Source organism: Mirounga angustirostris, unplaced genomic scaffold, assembly GCF_029215605.1.
Source record: "Mirounga angustirostris isolate CCGP_5_RB_7025 unplaced genomic scaffold, mMirAng1.0.hap1 SCAF_5, whole genome shotgun sequence".
Classification (NCBI taxonomy): domain Eukaryota; kingdom Metazoa; phylum Chordata; class Mammalia; order Carnivora; family Phocidae; genus Mirounga; species Mirounga angustirostris.
The window spans coordinates 108,573,265-108,596,099 of NW_026991713.1; the positions used below are offsets into that span (position 1 = coordinate 108,573,265).

Consider the following 22,835-nt stretch of genomic DNA (forward strand, 5'->3'; position numbering starts at 1 on the left):
TCACTTAGACATTTTTACAAGAAGGAATGCCTACTTCTGCACGGTGTGATGATTTAGAAGCTTTAAAAAAGAAAGGTTGCCATGCAGATGACATAGAAAATCCCAGAGGCTCCAAAGATATAAAGAAAAATAAAAATGTAACCAACCGTAGCAAAGGAACAGCGGAGAAGCTCCAGCCAGAAGATATTACTCAGATCCAACCTCAGCAGTTGGTTTTGCAATTACGATCAGGTACAGAAATCTAATTGTATGAATACCTTGTTTCAGCTCAAGCTTTTTGATGACTTTATATAAGCCTCTTTAGAGTTTTCCTTCGGGGGTTCATTTTCACCTATGGACCGGCACTCAAACAGAAATGTGGAATATGTCAAATTTTAGAAATTTTTTGCAGGAAACACAGTTTGTAAGACACATATACTTGAAATAATAAAGGTTGCCTAATGTCCAAAGGAAATTCTGTGAAAGGGAAAGTATTAGGTTTGATGGGTTTTAAAAATAAAAGTGTCCATCCTGTGGTGTGATTATGTAATATAAACACACCATTCTAACCCATGTTTTTCCTTTGTATTTGTTTAATGTCTTTAACATATTAAGCTTTTATAAGAATCTGTGACAGTCATGCATCAAAAAAAGAAAACAGCCCTTTTCCTACTTTTTCCAGTTTCCATCCCTTTTCTCTCAAAAGAATGGTGCACACTCACTGTCTCCATGAGTTCCCCTCTTGACCACTTTTCAGCCTGCTTCTCAAACTGTTCTGACAAAGCTCTGCCTTCACCTTGAACCAGCAAACCTAGGGGACCCGTGTCAGGGCCTTTTTTTTTTTTTTTTTTCCTTTTAACCTTTCTGTACCAAGTAACACCTCTGAACTTCTTGAAATGCTCCCCTCTTGGCTTCTACGATGTCACTCCTGGTTTTTCTTCTTATCTCTTAACATTGCTTTCCAGTCTCCTTTTCGTGTCTTTTTACTTCCTTCCTCTTTGCAGTTGGCTTAAATGTTGGCTTTTCTCTCCTGGCTTTAAAACCATCTGTGTGCTGTAACAAAGCCTTTTTGTCTTAAGCCCCAAACCCATTTACCCAGCTGCCTACTAGAAATCTGTATAGAGAATATCTACAAGTTAACATGTACTGATTTTTCACCCAAACATTCTCTTTCTCCTCTATTTCCTGAGCGAATTATACCTTAACTCCTCTTGTGTCTCTCTCCCCTTCGTATTCCTCATGGTTTTGGTTCAGATCTTCCTGTCTTCCTCTAAGATTTTTGCAGTAGTTTCTCAACAAGTCTCTTTGTCTCTGTAATTCCTTTTTTTTTTTTTTTAATTTTATTATGTTATGTTAATTACCATACAGTACATTATTAGTTTTTGATGTAGTGTTCCATGATTCATTGTTTGCATATAACACCCGGTGCTCCATTCAGTACATGCCCTCTTTAATACCCATCACCAGGCTAACCCATCCCCCGACACCCCTCCCCTCTAGAACCCTCAGTTTGTTTCTCAGAGTCCATAGTCTCTCATGGTCGTCTGTAATTCCTTTTTAAAACTTTTTTGCCAGGTTTTTGAAAGTAAAAATCAGATGATATTATTTGCTTACATATAAACAGAGAATAGAGTGTCTTAGAACTTCAGTGTCTAAAAAGTCAGGTGTACGCTGTAACACGCCCAGCCTTACCCACCCCAGTCTGACATACACTCTTCCATCTACTTGTGGCCGTTGGTCATAGTTCTGCATCGACCGTCTGTTTGTCTTGCCCACTGTGGAGTATTGTCTCTTTCATCCGGCATGCCCAGGGTTTGGTGTGGTGAGTGTTTGTTGAGATTGAGTACACACCCATTTAGTTAGCCAGTGGACTTCCCAGGGTTTTGTAAAAATTATGACAATAATACATTTTGTTTTACAGTGTTTATTCTGTAAATCCAAACTTGATTTTTCTCATTTGCTTTTGATTGCTGGCAACTACTTCATTTTCTAATCTCTGTTTAATTAGGGGAGCCACAGACATTTACATTAAAATTCAAGAGAGCTGAAGACTATCCTATTGATCTCTACTACCTTATGGACCTCTCTTACTCTATGAAAGATGATTTGGAGAATGTTAAAAGTCTCGGAACGGATCTCATGAATGAAATGAGAAGGATTACTTCAGACTTCCGAATTGGTAAGATTATTGAGAAAATTAATAATTTTCATTTGTATAAGTCCTGGCAGTTCTGTTCTTCACCATATACTTGTGAGATACATAGTCCAGTTTTTAGCCTTTTCTTTCTGAGGGAAAACTAATATTCCTGTCACGTATCTAGTAATTTTTGTGCCTCCTTGTTCCTCTGTTACTTTATGCTCTCATGTTACTTAACACAGATTATACCACGGAGATAAGGAAATGCAAGCCGGTTTTCACAGGAATGTATTCATTCATTTGTTGAATTATTTTATAAGCATGTTGAGTAGTCCAGTTCTATTTCATTACTAATTAATACCACATTTGTCTGTACAGCCTAATCTCACTTCACACCTGGATTTTTCATATTATAATGATCTTCTTTCCAAACTTTATTATTAAAATCTTCTTTCTTATGAAAGATTGACTTTATATGTGGTAACATAACTTCATTCTTTTTTTTTTTTTTTAAAGATTTTATTTATTTATTTGACAGAGAGAGACATAGTGAGAGCAGGAACACAAGCAGGGGGAATGGGAGAGGGAGAAGCAGGCTTCCCGCCGAGCAGGGAGCCCGATGTGGGACTCGATCCCAGGACCCTGGGATCATGACCTGAGCCGAAGGCAGACGCCCAACGACTGAGCCACCCAGGCGCCCAACTTCATTCTTTTTAATGCAAGTTTGTCTGTCCATCCATCTAGCCATCTCTCTATATGCATTTTTCCTTCATAGGATTTGGCTCATTTGTGGAGAAAACCGTGATGCCTTACATTAGTACAACACCAGCTAAGCTCAGGAACCCTTGCACAAGTGAACAGAACTGCACCAGCCCATTTAGCTACAAAAATGTGCTCAGTCTTACTGATAAAGGGGAAGTGTTTAATGAACTTGTTGGCAAACAGCGCATATCTGGAAATTTGGATTCTCCCGAAGGCGGCTTTGATGCAATCATGCAAGTTGCGGTTTGTGGAGTAAGTGCATTCATTTCCTACAAAGGGACATTACCTGTGTGAATTTTAAGTGTGATTTTACTATCAGTTAGTACAGAAAAACTACCTACTTACCAAATCCTACTTCATGATCCCAGAGGAGTACAGAATTTGATCCCTTAAGTTCCCTCTGGCTACATACGTGCTTTGCAAAAGCATATTTAATCATTATGTCCCTATTTAAACTGGGCGGCTACTTCATTTATACAGGATCTTAAAAGCCAGATTGCTCACCATTTGAAACTGGGACAGTGTCGCTCTTCTTTAGCTGGTGTTCTAGGTTTTTAGAAGAGGCGCAGGTGTCCTAACTCTCTGGCTTGTGCCCGAGATGGAGGTGCACTTGGCCGAGGTGTCACCGGGAGCATTGAGAGAGCTCAGCTGGAGCGACGTCTCAGATGCCTTTTCCCTTTGATGGGCTATGCTCTGCCTGCCATCTGTGGAGGATGTCTTCCCCGTGTCTTAGTGACTCAAAAAGCAGGAACTCTTTACGTCCTACTTTGTAAGCTGTATGAGAACGTATATTTTGAGAAGTCATAGCATATTAATAATTTTAATTGAAAGATTTTTAGTAGTGGCAAGCTCATCTCCATTAGACTAGTGATAGAATTTTATGACCCATTTAGCAGCTGAAAATTGTGAGGTGACCTTTTCATGACCTGGCTGCAGCTGAAACTAGAGAGCACTGTGAGGTAAATAGGGTTTGTTTGAGGTACCTACTTCTGTCTCATTTTCCCCCCTTTTTTTCCTTATAGTACCCCTGTTCCCTAGAAGACCTTCCTTGATTCCAGATGCTTCTTAATGGTTATTTCTCGACCAGTTTTTGCTAAGGTGCTTAACTATATCCGAGATAATGATGTGGTACAGCAATATGGTATAGTGGTTGAGCCAGCAGTCTTCAGACCGTTAGGACACTGTTTCACATTGCCCCATCGCCACCAAGTCTGGACACCTCAGTTAGCCACGCTAGAGGGCCGTTTCCCTCTCCATAAGAAGGGATAGGATTAGATCTACCTGATAGGATTGTTACGAAGCTTAAATACAGTAATGCATGTAGAGTGCCAGGAAGCTCTCAGCAAATATTAAGTTCTATATTACTACTTTTGATTTCTCCCTGGGGTGGGCGGTTGTCATTTAAGGGTAGTCTCTGCTTTTAAAGGGGAAGAAAGACTAATTAATATCCCAGGTAGTGCCTAGCCTGCCACCCTTCTCTTGCAGCTGTTGATTCATGATCCTGTTAGCAGCTCAGTGTGGAGAGATCATTCTCTGGGCTGCCTCCATCAGTGCCTCAGTCTGTGGGATTAAAGCAAGCCCTAGCCCCCGTGGCCACTGCCGTCTTTCCATGTTTATCCCGCTGACCGAGAGTGACTGTCCCACCTGCTTCTCTAGGTGCAGTGTACTAGTGCTTGGGTGGCCGGCGTCAGCACACTCAAGCACTGCCTTCAAGGAGTTCACAGTTTTATGGGGAGATACACAGATATGTTGAGTCAATTTAGACAAATATAATTACAAATTTACCATAGAGAGAAGAGGATTTTATTGCTACTTTATTACTGTTTTTGAAGATTTTATTTTTTAAGTAATCTCGACTCCCAAAGTGGGGCTTACAACCCCAAATCAAGAGTCAGCGTTCCACCAACTGAGCCAGCCGGGTTCCCCTTTATTGCTACTTTAAATCCCTTGTTGAATGAGGAGGAGAATAAAATAACGTGAACAAATAAATAGTACCCTTGAAGTAGACTGGGTGGAATTAAGCAGGGCAGGTCTTTGGAGGAGGTAATTTCTTCCGTAGTTATAAAAAAGAAGGCCCCTAATGTGGAGGTTTGATAGAGGAGGTATATACCTTAGAAGCTAAGATCAGGATGGAAGGATGGGTGGGAGCCAGACAGCAGCAGTAGGGTAAAGTACGGAACAGGCCAAGACGTTTTATTTACCCATTGAACACCTGCTGTGTGCCGAGCACTGTGCTCCTGGAGGTATGACGATGAGCAGAACCAGGTGTGGTCCCTGCCCCACATGGATTGAGCTTACCCTCCACTTGGGGAGGGAGACATTGATTTTAAAAGATACTGAGAGAAATGGACAACCAGGCAAGACACAGTTTTCCTGGAGGGTTGGGGAGCCTTGTGCTGTGGACTCTGTGTAGGTATCAGTAGGAGTATTAGCACTGCAGAAAGACAAGCTAAAGAGAAGGTCTAGAATGAGGTGAAAAGTGCGGTGGGAGCCTGTGTGAGGGTGACAGCTTTATGTACAGTGATGGTGGATAGTATTTATAAATTGAAATCTTTTTCTTTTCAAGTCATTGATTGGCTGGAGGAATGTCACACGGCTGCTGGTGTTTTCCACCGATGCTGGGTTTCACTTCGCTGGAGATGGCAAACTTGGTGGCATTGTTTTACCAAATGATGGACAGTGTCACCTGGAAAATGATGTGTACACAATGAGCCATTATTATGTAAGTGCTGAATTCCTTACATAGTGAATGGATTCCCGTGGAATTGTGGTGTTTAATACTAAGAGTATTGTGGGTACCTGGTTTGTGGCTTTGTTATTTTAAGTACAGGCCCTAACCTAATGTGCAAGGAAGCTAGTATTGCTGTGTCTGAAGATGTGGTTTTGTGCTTGCTTCCTCTGCGGAGATAAGGACCTCAGTCAGTGAAAGGAGCTGCTTGGACACCCTCACTCAGTGCCTCAGCCCATCCCTTGTGTCTCCTCTGCCTTGCACACATCATTTCGTAGCAAATTTGATACTGTTTCTAAACAGATGCTTTGTATAGTCCTATACTCTTCATCTTACTTATATAAGATTTTGGGAGGTAGGCACTCTGCTTTTACTGAAAACAAAGATTGGCAAATTATTCAAGTTCTAGAAGAAATCTAAACTTGGGTGAATTTTGGTGATTTATGATAGAACCTGTAGTTATTGGCAGTTCTTTAATTTCATTGTTCTAACATTTAATAAACAGATCTTGCTTTTTAAAACCTTTTTATTATGGAAGTTTATACGTATATGTATATAGAAAAATAGAAGATTGGAGACCCACAGGTACACACCTCCCACTTCAGCAATTATTTGTGTTATTTCAAGCAGTCTGTGTAAGCAATCCAGTTATATGTGCAAATCATTATTTTCAAAAAGTATTGAAAAACTGGAATACATTGGATGTAATTACATACTAAATTTTATTTAATTTCTTAGGATTATCCTTCTATTGCTCACCTTGTCCAGAAACTAAGTGAAAATAACATTCAGACAATTTTTGCAGTTACGGAAGAATTTCAGCCCGTTTACAAGGTAAATATATATGTATGGGATAAAAAGAGGAACCAATTTCTAGACCCTTTGTGTCTAGTCGTTAGAAGCAAAATCATATGTCTGATTGAAATGTGGGAAAGTGTTACTAGCCAGACAGACTAGATTTTACAGTAGTGATTTATATTAATTTTTAATCACATATAAAACAAAGTTTTTTTCAGGTTTGACTCCTTAAGTTATTTAGGAAATGGCTAGGGTGCTTGTACTTAAGTATTTTATATACTCAGTCAATGCTAATTGGCTGAATGAATAGTATTTGTATCTCACATGTTTTATCTTTTAACTTCAGGAACTGAAAAATTTGATCCCTAAGTCAGCAGTAGGAACATTATCTGCAAATTCCAGCAACGTAATTCAGTTGATTATTGATGCCTACAATGTAAGTACATTCTAAATAAGATCTCTTAGACAATACCCTGTTGAGAGTACTTTGCCCAAAGAAAGTACATCTCCCTTTGTACACAATTTAACAACCCAGAGGACAACATAAAACTGATATTTTGTGTATCTGGAGGAAAAACCTCTTATATTCTCTTACAAAAGCAGAATTATTTAAGTAACCTAAACAGAGCAAAAATATGATAAAGGCATGTGGGGAAGGTTTTTAAATGTCTGATGTCATTAAATAGGTTTCCTTGTTGGAAAACAGGTGAAACATAGCTTACATTTAGACTTACAAGATTACCTCAATCTCCACCCCCCCAGTATCTTTTATAGATTCATCTCTTTTGATGAATTATTCTGGAAAAGCTTTTTTGCCAGTTCTTCTCTTGCCATGTATTCAGAGATGTCCTTTTCTATTCTCAAGAGATACACAGGCACTCATGTATACATGTGCCATAAAACATGTACATATGTAAATATATATATGACTTAGCTGTTTTAAAAAGATTTATAAGATTTTTTTTTCCCCCTGCACATGGAAGGACGTTGAATTGTCTAGAGCTCTAATCCAGAGTACGCTAGTGATGCTCGTTAAGCATTAGTGAATAATCATTTTAAGTAGTCAGAAGACATTTGTAATATGGTAACCGTTGTGGTAACCTTTTGACAGGTGGACTTTTAGATACTTTTTACCTCATGCCAGGGTTTCCCAAAACATTTTGGAAAGACCCTACTCAAAGAGACCCTACTCAGAGAGGTTTTGTATTACAAAGATTTTCAAGACTCTCAGTTGTTCCATGTCTTCCCTATAGTTGTTCTCCACCCTAACAGGATATTGTAATATTTTCCTAAATTGCATGCATGTAGGTGTGTGAACAAGAGACAGCTTGCCACTGAGCGTTCTCCATTTGTCTCAAGCGATCTGATATTCTAAAAAAAATGCACTGGCTTTGAATCCTTTGTACTTGCGGTTTTGGGTTTGTTTGTTGTTGGTTTTTTTGTTTGTTTGTTTTTTGTTTTTTTGTGTGTATGTGTGGGTTTTTGGTTTTTGGGTTTTTTTTGGCCTGGTCCATAATGGCTCCTAAGCAGATTTGTTCCCAGACTATATAATCAATTGTTTACCTGAGTCCTTAGTTGGCTGGAAGTGGTAGGGCCAGAGGAGAGCCATATTGCCAATGAGGACAGAAAATGTTTGTTCTGAGTTCTTAGGACTCCTCATATTTAATATCAAGCCTTTTCTGCACTTTTGATCATCAATAATTAAAGCACAAATACTCTTTTTTTTTTAAAGATTTTATTTATTTGAGCAAGAGAGAGCATAGTGAGAGAGAGAGAGAGCACGAGCATGGGTGAGGGGAGAGGGAGAGGGACAAGCAGACTCCCCGATGAACAGGGAGTCTGATGTGGGGCTCAGTCCCAGGACCCTGGGATCATGACTTGAGCCGAAGGCAGACCCTTTTAACCGACTGAGCCACCCAGGTGCTTTTTAATCATGTGCAGTATTTTGAAGAATTTTAATTTGAGCCTGTTTCTCTGGGGTCTGTGTTTTCTGGCCACTCAGAATTTGGCTCCAAATCTTTTATTTAAATAATAACTGTTTTCTTAATAGTTCATTTTGCCCATTGGTTTTATGTATTCGGTGTACTTTATAATAGCATTTTGTTTGCCTTTCCTGTGTGTGATTAGTCTTTCTTTTAGTCCCTTTCCTCAGAAGTCATTTTGGAAAACAGCAAATTGCCAGAAGGAGTAACAATAAATTACAAATCTTACTGTAAGAATGGGGTGAACGGAACAGGGGAGAATGGAAGAAAATGTTCGAATATTTCCATTGGAGATGAGGTATGTTATATAAGCATTTTATGAAGAAAAGAAAAAATTGTTTGCTTATAAGCAAATTTAGTTTATAATTTGAGAAACAGTAAAAGAAATGAGGAGCTTTTTGAAATACTTTTTAGCAGATTTAAATTGCTTAGCTAGTTGTTAATTTAATTGTTTTTTTTCCTTCAAGGTTCAATTTGAAATTAGCATAACTTCAAATAAATGTCCAACTAAGAATTCTGAAACCATTAAAATTAAGCCTCTGGGCTTTACTGAAGAAGTAGAAGTTATTCTTCAGTTCATCTGTGAATGTGAATGCCAAAGTGAAGGCATCCCTAGCAGTCCAAAGTGTCATGAAGGAAATGGGACGTTCGAGTGTGGAGCTTGCAGGTGAGCTGAGGTTGTTGGAGCATGACAGAGAGGTATATTAGGTTTAGAAAGTTCTGGGCAGGCTCTTTTGAGAAATCCAGAAAAAAATCTATTTAGAGTAAGTAAATTCTTTCTTCCAACCGCTGTTGCTCACCCGAGATCAATTTGATGATCTTGTGTGGTATTTACAGAAAGTTCTTCCCTGCCTTTTTTTTTTTTTTTTTTTTTTTTTTGCTTAAGAGATGTTCTTTGAAATAAAAGGTTTTATAGCCATCTAAGACATATATTAAACAAATTGTTAAGGTAGCCTTTGGGTTTTTCCCTCAAATAATAGCAACCTGAATTTTCTAGAGCTAAATAAGTTTATATAAAATACATTTACGGAAAAGCATTTTAGGAAGGTGTATCAAACTTATAATGGTTTTATCTTGGAAGTGGAACTAGGAAGCAATAAAGGGTATTCACCTTGTGCATGTACTTCTGCATTGTTGGAATAATTTTAAAAAAAAATATATTTTGTGAAAGTAAAAAGAAAATAGTATTTTCTGAACATAGAATCTACTTAACAAAACTGTAATCGAATGATTTATAATTTTTTTATACTGTGGTGGTTACCTTCTAATTAAAAATTAAAATTGAATATACTCTGAATATAGCTTTCTCCTTGAAAGATAGGAGGAAGGGGAGAGTATTTTGATCTAAATGTCAGCCCCAAAGGAGTAGGCTTTGAAGGGTTTTTAATCATGAGAAAAAAAAATGGCTGGATTTCACCATCAGTTACTAGTTGTCTATTCTAAATAACAATTTAAATGTTATATTTTACTTATTTATGTTGTATGTATCCTGATTGAGTCATGTAGATGTGTTTTTAGTAAAATTCATTAACTGAAAAGATCTTAAAAACATTCTGTCTTCCTGGGATGGCTGGATGGCTCAGTCGGTTAAGCGACCGGCTCTTGATTTCAGCTCTGGTCATGATCTCAGGGTTGTGGGATTGAGCCCCATGGGCATTGGATCCATACTCAGTGGGGAGTCTGCTTAAGGATTCTTTCTCTTTCTCCCTCTCTCTCTGCCCCTCCCACAGCTTGCTGGTGTGTGCGCATGCTCTTTCTCTCTCACTCAAATAAATAAATACATCTTTAAAAAAAAAATTTTGCCTTTCTTCCCTTTACATATTCACCAGATACAGAATTAGTGTATTTCCAGTGTCTATAAGCCTTGGGTGTTCTAAAAATATCGTCTGTCTGAGAAGTCTGGACCCATAGGGTATACCTATTTTTAAATAGTATGTTCTATTTTTAAATGATATGCTCAATACGTTTTTCTTCAACTTCTCTGCACTTTTTGGGGTGTGTTTATTGTACCTTTTTTATTTATTTAATTTAATTTAATTTTATTATTTTTTAAGATTTTATTTATTTATTTGTGAGAGAGAATGAGAGACAGAGAGCACGAGAAGGGGGAGGGTCAGAGGGAGAAGCAGACTCCCTGCTGAGCAGGGAGCCCGATGCGGGACTCGATTCCGGGACTCCAGGATCATGACCTGAGCCTAAGGCAGTCGCTTAACCGACTGAGCCACGCAGGTGCCCTATTGTACCTTTTTTTAGATTAACAGTTGGACCATTGCTTTAAATTTAGAGATGCTTCATCTGTAATACCAAATATAATAGCATATCATTTGAGAACAGAACTAATATACTCTTTTAAAGTAATTTGATCCAGTATTTCCAAATGTTTTGTTTAGCTGTTCACTGCTAGATGATATTTTTATCTTGATCAAAATGGGTATTTTCCTGAAGACAGATTTTTTTCCCTAGGCTCTTGCCTATATTCCATATGCACTTGGCCGGTGCATACACACACGTGTGTATCCATATGAACACTTTTGAACACTTAGGTACACTTTTGTCTGTGATGTGTGGTGTGAACACTCCCATGTAATATAATTGTATTTTGAAGATACTCTTCACAGGCTTATTTCCTCTCCCAGTCTTTCTCACAATATGACTTGTTATTTTAAATTATTTTTCTTTTATGTGATTGAAATTTTGGATTCTTTCTTCAGGTGCAACGAGGGACGTGTTGGTAGACATTGTGAATGTAGCACAGATGAAGTGAACAGTGAAGATATGGATGCTTACTGCAGGAAAGAAAACAGTTCGGAGATCTGTAGTAACAACGGAGAGTGTGTCTGTGGACAATGTGTTTGTAGGAAGAGGGATAATACAAATGAAATTTATTCTGGCAAATTTTGCGAGTGTGATAATTTCAACTGCGATAGATCCAATGGCTTAATCTGTGGAGGTGAGAAAGGGGTCTGAAAATGGTCCTAAAATGGGATGCTGTCGCATACGGTAAAAACCGTTAGGAGTTCGCTTGGTGAATAGGTGGAGGAAGGGCAGCACTGGCGGGTCAGTCCATCCTCAGCTACGTGTTCTCCCACACTGCTGCTTATGTTGCCTTCTGAGTCGGGGCCGGCTCGGATGTCTCTACCTACCATTGTTACGAGAAATGGTGTTTTTCCTCCCAGGAAATGGCGTGTGCAAGTGTCGTGTGTGCGAGTGCAACCCCAACTACACTGGCAGTGCCTGTGACTGTTCTCTGGACACGACTTCGTGCCTGGCCACGAATGGACAGATCTGCAACGGCCGGGGCGTGTGCGAGTGCGGCGCCTGTAAGTGCACCGACCCCAAGTTCCAAGGGCCGACCTGTGAGATGTGTCAGACCTGCCTCGGCGTGTGTGCGGAACACAAGTAGGTATTTCCGAGGGGCTGGAAACAGTTGGCCTGACTGTGTGGTATTAGCGCTCGAACCAGAACAGCACCGATATTCGGTCACCCTGGACATAGAGTATCTGACGCACGGTGGCCCTTTAAGACTCTGAGTCTTAAAAATCCTTTCTCAGTCGCTGGCGTTTGTCACATGATACTTAAGTGTGTCATAGGAGAGCAGCTGGGGCCATCGTTTTGGTCTGAACCGGCTGTGTAATTAAATCCAGTGGTAACCTTTGTGAATTAGTATTTCCAGTTGTTTAATTACTATCTCTTGACTAAACTAAGCAAAATTGAAGGTTTTTGCCTTTTGAAGAACTGTTGTTGTATCAACAACACATTGTTTAAATCATTTTGGTTTTGTGTTATGTATTTATAATGTCTGATAAGGCTAGTTTTATTTTACTACTTTTTTATTTCTCTTCTTGGATTTTAGTTTGAACGGTACTATATAATTTCACTGGGGAAACTAGCATCTTTAAATTTAGTTTTTCTGTCTAGAATTGTCCTGTGCCTCTCCATTTATTCACACGAAATAGTTTTTAAGCAAATACTTATTTTAAATTTTAAATAAATTTTTAATATAATTTGTATTTTCACAGAGAGTGTGTTCAGTGCAGAGCCTTCAATAAAGGAGAAAAGAAAGACACATGCGCACAGGAATGTTCACATTTCAACATTACCAAGGTTGAAAATCGGGACAAATTACCGCAACCAGGCCAGGTTGATCCCCTGTCCCATTGTAAGGAGAAGGATGTTGATGATTGCTGGTTCTATTTCACATATTCAGTGAATGGGAACAATGAGGCCATTGTTCATGTTGTAGAGACTCCAGGTAAAAATCGGATCATTTCAAAATTCTTTTCATTTTCTTTTGTCTTCTTTCTCCTACTACTTAGGCCTCTTGGCATTTTCCTTAACACACAGTAATGACCTCCAGCTAGATTATTTTAGGTTCAAGTTAGGGCATTTTTAATCTCAAAGCTTTAAAATAGGATTGTTAACTATATGAGATAAGGAAAAGACAAAGCAAGTCTTAAGGGTTATGAGTGGAGAGTTGGAAGGCTAAATGCGTGAATCCACATAAAACCCTCAGCATACGGCCTGACACTTATTTAACCAGGAACGCACTAGGACTTAGATCATTATCGATGATGCTTAAGTTTGAGCTTGATTTAGGTTTGGGTACTACCGGGAAAGATAATTTGTTAAAGGATATTATAAAACGTGAATTTGTTCAGTTCATGTTCTGAGGAACATGAAACATTTTTTATTTTGATTTTTATAGGCACGTTTTTGTATATTCTTTGAAATTGTCTACATTTGTCTACAGGTTTTTGTGGGAACGTAAGTTTTCATTTCTTTTGGATGTATAGTAGGGATGGATTTGGGGGCATATGGTGAGCGTATGTTTAACATTGTAAGAAATAGCCAAACCGTATTGTTTCGCATTTCTAGATATGTGTTTGGCAAATATTGTTTACCAGTTAATGCTTCCTTATCTTTTCTCCTCTTTAGTAGTGTTTTTTAAAAAGACCAGAAGCTTTAATTTTGATGAACTACAATTTGCCAAGTTTTTCTTTATGGATCTTGCTTTTACTATTATATCTAGCACTCCTTGCCTAACTCAGGCTCATAAGGATTTTTCTCCTGTGTTTTCTTATAGAAGGTTTATAGTTTCTGGTTTTCCATTTAGGTCTATAACCCATTTTGAGTTAATCTTAGTATATGGAGTGAGATTCAGTTTTTTATGTATGGATGTCTAGTATTTCTCGCACCATTTGTTGGAAAGACTGACCCTTCTCTACCTTTGTTGAAAAATCAGATGATCTTATGTATGTTGGCCTGTTTCTAATTCTTTATTCTGCTCCATTAATCTCTGCATCCAACCTTTAGCCAATATACCACACTATCTCAATTACTGTTACTTTATAGCTAGTCTTATAATCTGGTAATGTGAGATATCCAACTTTGTTCTTTTCCAAAGTGTTTTTGAAACACTTTCCTAGTTCTCTCCCTTGCTTGTACAATGTAGAATTAACTTGCTGATACCTACAAAACTCCTGCCAGGAATTTGATTGGGATTGCATTGAGTTTAGTAGATCGAATTGGGGGAGAATTGGCATCTTAACATTATTTATTCAGGTCTTCTTTGATTTAGTTTGATTTTATCAGTGCTGAGTAATTGTTCACATTGCAAATCTTGCACATATTTTGTTGGATGTTTACATAAGTACTTCATGATTTTCGATGCTGTTGTAGAAGATGTTATTTTCTAAATTTCAATTTCCAATATGTAGAAATAAACTTCTATACAATATATAGAAATACCTATGATTTTTGTTTATTGATCATGTATCCTATGGCCAGTCAATTGTTAGTTCTAGTATCTTTTTTTTTCATAATTTTTTTTATTATGTTATGTTAGTCACCATCATTAGTTTTTGATGTGTTCCATGATTCATTGTTTTCGTATAACACCCAGTGCTCCATGCAGTATGTGCCCTTCTTAATACCCATCACCGGGCTAACACATCCCCCCACCCCCCTCCCCTCTAAAACCCTCAGTTTGTTTCTCAGAGTCCATAGTCTCTCATGGTTCGTCTCCCCTTCTGATTTTACCCCCGTCATTTTTCCCTTCCTTCTCCTAATGTCCTCCATGCTATTCCTTATGTTCCACAAATTAGTGAAACCATATGATAAATGACTTTCTCTGCTTGACTTATTTCACTTAGCATAATTTCCTCCAGTTCCAACCATGTTGATGTAAAAGTTGGGTATTCATCCTTTCTGATGGCTGAGTAATATTCCATAGTATATATGAACCACATCTTCTTTATCCATTCGTCTGTTGAAGGGTATCTCAGTTCATAGCAGCAATGTCAACAATAGTTCTAGTATCTTTTTTATAGTTTCTTTGGAATTCTTTTCATTGACTTATCTTGGGTTTTTTACTCCTGTATGTTTTTGATAAGAGACTAACCAGGTCTTTGTAGTTTGGGCCCTACTTTGCATATAACATCCCTTGTGTGCTCATTCTTTCCTTTTTACTTTACAGAGTGCCCCACCGGTCCAGACATCATTCCAATTGTAGCTGGCGTGGTTGCTGGAATTGTTCTTATTGGCCTTGCATTGCTGCTGATTTGGAAGCTTTTAATGATAATCCATGACAGAAGGGAATTTGCCAAATTCGAAAAGGAAAAAATGAATGCCAAATGGGATACGGTAAGTTGCAGAACATCTAAAATGTAAGGAGGTGAAAAACAGAAAACATCTTAAATATATCCTATTAAAACAAAACGTAAGAAAGTATCTTCTGGATACGGTGGTCATTGTTTTTATTTCCTAATTTTGATCTTAAATCTGTTCTTCTGCCTTTTCATCTCATGTAAAGTAGAATTCTAAATAATGTTATCTGTGTAGCAAGATATTCAGTGGAAAGTTTCTCTCTCTCTCTCCTTTTTTTTCCAAAGAAGAACCTTAATTGAAAGCAGCCAGACTCAAAAGGCTACATATTATATGATTCCACTTATATGACATTCCGGAAAAGGCAGAACTATGGGGGCAGAACTAAATCAGTGGTTTCCAGAAGCTGGCGTGGGGGGAAGAGGGCATGAGGGGTCTTCTTGGGATGATCTTGATTGTGGGTATGTATGTACAACTCTGTACTTAAAAGGGGTATATTTAACTTTCTGCAAATTATAACTCAATAAACTTTGTAAAAATTTTTAAAAGCTGAAAGTGAGTGAAATGTACTAGCATGTAATGTGCTTTGAAATATGAAGTCCGAGGGTGGGGTGGCCAAATGTTGGCCTTCATGTATTTATCTTTTGACACAAGAAGGCAATCTTAGGTAATTTTAAATTATAAATGAATTTTAGTCATTTGCATTTTACTGCAGTTTGGGTTTTTTTTTTTTTTAAATGATATTCAGAAGTGTAAAAGTAAAATTTATAAAATAGTGAAAATTCTCTTATGGTGGTTAAACACTATACATGTCAATTTTTTTTCTGATGAAATCATTAGAAACTATTTCTTTTACTTTAGCAAGAAAATCCGATTTACAAGAGTCCTATTAATAATTTCAAGAATCCAAACTATGGACGTAAAGCTGGTCTCTAAGTTGCCGTTCGTATTTTCTTTCATTTTCTGTCTTTGCATGTGAACTTTTATTCTTTTTTACTGCACTGAGTGTGCTTTATCACTACTGCTGTTTTTTTTTTAAAGTCTGGCTTTATTTATATGGCTATATTGTGGCTTTTTTTGGTGTGTGTGTTAATTTAGAGTTAGTGTTTCAAAGGGCTTTAAAACAAGCTTTATGGTACAGAAGCAGCAGCTGGGTTGAGGTAAAAAGAGGACGAGGACGTGCTTTGTGGTCAGACAGACCTCGGGTCAGATCCCAGCCCTTCAACAGCATTGAGCCACTTCGCTGTTCAGAGCTTAGTTGTCACGTCTTTAACAGGGAGCCATTAATAACCTCTATTGTGTGGGTGTCTGGCTAATGAACTGTATTTTGTGGTATTAGCCTGTCACTTATAATCTTCACTACACTTCTGTGCTTTAGATGGCATTATCCTTACATATAAATCACTATATGTAGATTTCAGGGTGAAATAGTGAAAAGTAAAAGTGAAATCTAAATTGCAAAACAGAAAAATAAATGTAACCTGCTGAAACATTTGTATAATATGGAACTACAGTATCATTGTTATTGGTTCTAGAACTATTTGGAGATTCTTTAGTTGTTAAGTTGAAATTCCATTAAAAACCAGAAGACCTTTTATTTATATATACATTTTTCTGGCTATTGAATGATTCTAATATTCAAATCTAACATTGAACTTTTATTTTATTTTATTTATTTATTTTTAAGATTTTATTTATTCATTCGAGACACAGAGATACAGAGAGAGAGAGCATGAGCAGGGGGAGAGGGAGAGGGAGAAGCAGGCTCCCTGCTGAGCCGGGAGCCGGACATGGGGCTCAATCCCAGGACCTGGGATCACGACCTGAGCTGAAGGCAGACGTTTAACCATCTGAGCTACCCAGGCGCCCCTGAACTTTTTTTTAAAAAAGACAACAACATAGACTTTAAAGGGAAAGTCCTATTTACAGTTTTAAGTAAAAATTTAGTTGAAAATTTCAAGGTTGTAATAAGGCTTGCTTTTCCTATTCACTGATTACATAGGGTAATCTATTTTGGTGAATGTACGTTTTACCTGAATGAAAATTTATTATTTTTTCTTTATTAGTAGTGGTCAGGATTTCCTTATATCTGAATTTTCATGAAATGCTTCTAGTATATTTTAATATAATCATGTAAGTCCCTAAAACTGATTTAAAACATTATAATAAGAGCAGATTCTCCTGGCTGATGGTCTAGAATTCCTCTTTACTTTTCCAAGGACTTTTTTTTTTATTTCACATACTAGAAAACGGAGGCACAGAAGGGTTAGGTAACTTGACCAGGTTCAACATGACTAGTTAGTGGAAGAGCTCAGATTCAGACCCAGGCAGTTTGGACCCCAGGGTTTGTATTCTTACCCTCTACGATGTCTAGGCAGCAGTCACTCATCTTCAGGAGACTCTGTTACCTGGTTCAGAAGAGGTAGATCATTCTTTATAGAGAATTACAGCTTTTTGACATTTGTAGTAACTTAGAGTAGCATTACTGCATTGGACAAACATTGTAATAGACATACCACTTTATGACATAGAAACCAACACTGTTTTTTTGCTTATTTACTGAGACTGTACTTAAAATACAGGAATGCTTAATATTTTTAAGATGTAGGAAGGCCCAGGAACATTAGAAACCATTACTTGTCAGATTTTTCTTTTATTTCTCAGCAGATTTTAAGACCTTTGCAATGGCAAAATTAAATTTGATGGCAGAAGATTGCAGTCACATTCATATATGGGCAGGCTGGTATATTTTTGTATTAGTCTAGACTCGGTGTGTTCTTCTCTTTCCTAATCCTTTCCACAGAGAATTTTTAGAAGGCAACTGATTTGCTCAATTTTTTCTTTCTTCCTTTTTTCTTTTTTTTTTGGTAGGTCAAAAACAGTCCAATATTGACAGTTCCATATGGTTACTTCTCAAATGAGATAAATTTCTGTGTATCCTATTAAAAGGTGTAATTTCCACCTTTACTACACATTAAATTGTACTTTGAAGGAAATTATCGATAATAGTGAAACTTAATGTTTATATCATTAATTTTTGGCTAAAATTTTACTTCTTCAGCCAAAATAAGCCTTTTGGATAACTCAAGAAGTAAAAGTTTGGTTAAAATTTTATTATTCATTAGTGGAATCCAGGCAAATTAATGGCTACAGGTTATTCTGAGGTGTTTTCTCACAAAAAATTAAAGTAGAAATAAACATTAGAAATTAATGAGCATTAAGAAATGAAAATAAATTATGGCTTGTGAAACACTTTTCTGATATGGGACCAGGGTTTGCCAATCAATGAATTATGTCATTAACATATTTCAGACAATGAGCAGGCACTGTAATTACTTTACTGCATAAGACTGTGATGTAGGTACATTTAAAAAATCAAATTATCAACTATATAATTTTTAAGTGGATTAAAAAATTGTCTATCCTCCCTGCTGTTATGCAAATTTAAATGTAGATTCCTAATCTCTCACAGTTGTGTATTGTATATCTAATATGTTATATTACAGAGATGATTCTGTAGCCACCACTGTCAGTCATTCCAGTGTGAGCACTTCCTGAGTACAGAGGACTTCACTTCTGAATATAACCCTGTTCCCTTGATTTAAATTTGCTTTTGATTTTTTTTTTTTTCTCAAGATAGGGGTGGGGTCGCACTCTGAACAATGGAAATTAATCTGGTTTATTTTAGTTTACCTCCATTTAAAATGATACCTAACACAGATAGTTTAATTTTACCTCTAACCTTGCATGTTAAACTTTTGTTTGGATGTAATAATAAATATATAAATGTTTGTGTATATAAAAAGGCAGACTTTTCTCCAAAGGTAAGTTTCTGCCTTATGTACTTTGGGCTCATCAATAATTTGGGTATTGTTTTGTTTTGTTTTCTGGGTTTTTTGGTTTTTTTGGGTTTTTGTTTGTTTGTTTTGGTTTTGTGCATGCGTTTACCTCCCTTATAATTCTCAAGTATGAAATATTAGATTGATCTAATGTATTATTTTAAAGAAAAATGGTGATTTGTTTTCTCAGTATATTTGGAAGAATCTAGTTCTAGCCTCATATGCTGAATAGGAAGATGGAAATAAAGAGTATAACTTGTTTGTGCTGTATAACTTGCTAAGAATGTAGTTGGCAGGATCCAGTTTCCTGTCTCCTTATGAAATGTCTGCTATAATGTCTGTATAGTAATGTATTAGCTTCAGTTGGATAAGAGATAAGAAATTGATATCCTGTATGTTTTTTTATCATCCAGATTACATAATGTTTGTCTCTGAGGGATCCTGACTCCATGTTTCTGAAATGACTGGTCAAGTTGTAGTTTGTGGGGTGAGGTTGGGGTCGGGCTAAGGCATATTGTCCTGTCTTAATAGGAATTCAGACCATCTGCTGAGCTGAAGTTGTAGTGGTTTATTTGGTGTGTTTCAGGACCACCCAGCTTTACACGCTATACTTATCCTCAATGATTTCCCATCTATGGGATAGAATTCAGTATTTTTAGCATGGCATACAGGACCTTCAGGATTTGGTGCTATCTTCTTCCTTGTTTCCTCTCCCTTGCTCACACCTCAGAACATACACACACTCACACGTACACTCTTAAAAACTTCTAAACTGCATATATTTCTACACAAATGTAGAAATTCTTTTCCCTAGACCTTGATGTTGCATATGAACTTTGACTTTGCATGTGTTTCTATTTATCTTTTAATATTTTATCTGTAGTCAGTTTCTTTGTGAAAATACCCCTAATCTTCTCAAAGTCCCTTTTTTCTTTTGCTGCTCCCATATTGTGTACATAGTTCTATCTTGTACTGTATCAAAGTACCGTAAGTTATTTGCATGTTTGTCATCCACCAGACTGTACGCTCCTAGAGGGCAAAAATTGTGGCGATAAAAACCGTTTCTAAATATAATCTGCAGTGAAGCGTAAATAAAATTTAAAAACAAAAATGACTGTTTAGATGCTTTCTATAAATATTTTAAAAAATCACCACAAATGGCTCAATGGTACCATATAAAACCAAACAGCATTTCAAAGTCTTAATTTTTTCCTATTATTTAACATTTATTGATTTGTGCTCACTGTAATTTCCTCTGATAGAGGATTATTTGCCTGTACTTCTCAGTTGGATTTTAAGCCTACTTTCAGTTTGTAAGGATAGGAGAAAGAAAATGCTATAGTAGATATTTAAATGTATCACTTAGCATAAAAGATATATATATATATATTTTTTTAAGAAAATGGTAGTGTGGGAGTGTATGTTGTTTGCCTGCTTAAGACATCAATGCCTGTATATTTTTGGATCTTGAAAGAGCTCTTGTGTTTATTTATGGCTTGGAGTCATTTGCTGGGCTTGATTTCAGTACTCTTTACCAAATAAAATAAAAATAAAACATTTTACCAGTATGATATCAAAGAATAACGATTATTTCATGAAGAATGGTATTATTTTTGTTAACATTCTAAGCAAATTTGGCAATGTTGACAGCTCGTGGAGGTACAGTGCCCTCAGCAATTCTATGACAACCTTATCCCAGGACTCTCTATATCAATAACTTCTGTGGTGGAGGAGCCTCAGGAAAATGCTTCCCTCACAGAGATGATAGTAAAGGATTCCCATTGATTATCAAGAACCTTCTTAACCACAATAAAGGGCTAAGAATCAGGCAGTTAATGGCAGGAGGGTTAATTCTTATTTAAGATAGGCATTCCAAACTGGTTGAAAGGAGAGAAGCCATAACTGCACATTCTCTGCTGTGGAGGACATCTTAATCCTGCCATGTAGGGAGGACTCAGGAATGAAATCATGCCAGACTACAGGGCTGCCTTTCGACTTGTAGAGCGAAGCTTTCATGTTTCATTTCTGTGTAAACTTTGATGAATGCCTTTTTAAAAAATTGAGTGTGATAGGAATCTGTGTCCAGACAGATAGGAATGGAAACAACTTCTGAAAATGACCATTCATTTTTAGTATTGTCTTATAAAGTAATACTTATAAAGTAATTTTTCTCACTTTTTTTTTTTAGGGTGAAAATCCGATTTATAAGAGTGCCGTGACAACGGTTGTCAATCCGAAGTACGAGGGAAAATGAGCGCTGCCGTGCAGATTCACCACACCGAATGCAGAGTAGTAATTTTCATAGTCACAGTAAGGTAGCTTTAGGGCAATATCACCGTGTTCTCTCGTGTGCAGTTTTTAAAAATGTACAATATGTATAATTTAAAAATTTTTTTATTATTTTGAAAATAATGTTATAATCAATGCCAGGGACTGACAAAAAACTTGAGACAGGATGGTTATCCTCGTCAGCTAAGGTCACCTTGTGCCTTTTTGACCTTTTCCTCCTGGACTATTGAAATCAGGCTCTTACTGGGGATTGAGTGATATTTCTAGAATGAGTGAAAGGGCAGTAGTTAAAGTAACGAGTATGCTGAGAGTTTCTCTTAATAAGTATTAAAATAGATTTTTAGCTTTACAGATATGTCAGGTTTTAGTTTTACAGAATCCAAGTAAATGTCCTACGTAGCTAGTTTAGGATTGTTTTAAATTTATTTTGCTCTTTGCCTGTTAGACAAGACTGATGACATATCTGAAAGATTGAGTATATTGGGAATTACTGGTGTAAGATAGTTTTTGAAATATTTGATCTACGGGAGGCCATGGGAAAAAGAGTTAGGAAGGGAAAACATAGTTTAAAACCTGTGTGCCATTTTAAGAGTTACTTAATCTTGGTAACTCTTTGCCTTCTCTTTAGAAATTCAAGCCTTGGATAAAAGGATCGGGAAATTTCCTGCAAAAAAGTCCTGAATTTAGCATCATTTACGTAATGGCCTTAATTTACATAATATTTGCTGAATTGAGGACCTTTGAGTGAATTTATTTTATTCATTGTATTTTGTTTAAAGCCTGGTGCTTTTTATCACCTCTTCTAATCATTTAATGTATTTGTTTGCAATTGGGGGTAAGACTTTTTTTTACCAGTACTTTTCTTTGACATTTCAGCTGTAAATTTGCCTTTTCAGCGAACATGTGGAGTCCTCAGCCCTCACTTACGCACGTCCCCTGTCCATCCTGCGCTGTAACAGACCACTGTATATTCTCTTCTCCCCATTTGCCCGTTTTGTTTCATCCTAGTCACATTCTTGTGTTAAGTGCCTTTTAATTTTAACAGTTCACTTTTTACATGCTGTTTACTGAAGTTATTTATTAAATAAATATGCCTAAAATATATAAGTTGGTTGTTTTCGCTGTTTTGTTAATTTCTGTGCATGACATTTTTATAGCTTAGGCTGACAAAAAATATTTCTGGTTAATAGGTATTTCATTTTTCTTAGAAAAGATGTCCCAGGGACACAAGGACAGTGGTAGGATCAAAGAGATTTTTCAGACTGTCTTTGGGCTCTTTAAATAATATTGGATATATCCTCAGCCCTCCTCCACGCCCCTCCCTCCCTGCACCATGCAGCACGAGATAGCTTTCATCCCTACATCAGGCAGCATTAACTCTGTGAATATCTTAGAACTGGTAACTAGAAGCTGGAAATTGTCATTTAAGATCCAGACAGGAGGAGAGTTACTTTTTTTTTTTTAAATATTTATTCATTTATTTATTTATTTGAGGGAGAGAGAGAGCAGAGCCGGAGGGGCAGAGGGGGAGAGAATCGCAAGCAGACTCCTCAGTAAGCATGGGGCTCAATCCCACGACTCGGAGATCACGACCTGAGCTGAAACCAAGAGTGGGACCCTCAACCGACTGCGCCATAGGCACCCATGTTACTTTTCTAAGGAAATTTTATTTCTCATTTGGTTTTGGTTTATTTGTTAGAAAGTATGTACACCTATAA

The 22,835-nt window shown here is 37.1% G+C and overlaps 1 protein-coding gene across 4 annotated transcripts in view; it reads left to right on the plus strand.

Moving 5' to 3' along the window:
* ITGB1 (integrin subunit beta 1) overlaps positions 1 to 22,224 on the plus strand; it is a 45,662-nt gene extending 23,438 nt beyond the window's left edge. For 2 of the 4 annotated variants that reach the window (XM_045874217.3, XM_054507290.2), the window contains exons 4-17: positions 9 to 231; positions 1,988 to 2,158; positions 2,892 to 3,130; positions 5,445 to 5,600; positions 6,345 to 6,440; positions 6,751 to 6,840; positions 8,544 to 8,684; positions 8,854 to 9,053; positions 11,098 to 11,336; positions 11,563 to 11,785; positions 12,406 to 12,638; positions 14,862 to 15,028; positions 15,851 to 15,931; positions 21,017 to 22,224. In XM_045874217.3, the coding sequence (XP_045730173.1) occupies positions 9 to 231; positions 1,988 to 2,158; positions 2,892 to 3,130; positions 5,445 to 5,600; positions 6,345 to 6,440; positions 6,751 to 6,840; positions 8,544 to 8,684; positions 8,854 to 9,053; positions 11,098 to 11,336; positions 11,563 to 11,785; positions 12,406 to 12,638; positions 14,862 to 15,028; positions 15,851 to 15,925 (2,253 nt within the window). In that variant the 3' untranslated portion in view covers positions 15,926 to 15,931; positions 21,017 to 22,224. The remainder of the gene's footprint in view (positions 1 to 8; positions 232 to 1,987; positions 2,159 to 2,891; positions 3,131 to 5,444; positions 5,601 to 6,344; positions 6,441 to 6,750; positions 6,841 to 8,543; positions 8,685 to 8,853; positions 9,054 to 11,097; positions 11,337 to 11,562; positions 11,786 to 12,405; positions 12,639 to 14,861; positions 15,029 to 15,850; positions 15,932 to 21,016) is intronic. The other 2 variants (XR_010411654.1, XM_045874218.3) reach the window with 2 other exon arrangements.
* Positions 22,225 to 22,835: the final 611 nt, after the last annotated feature.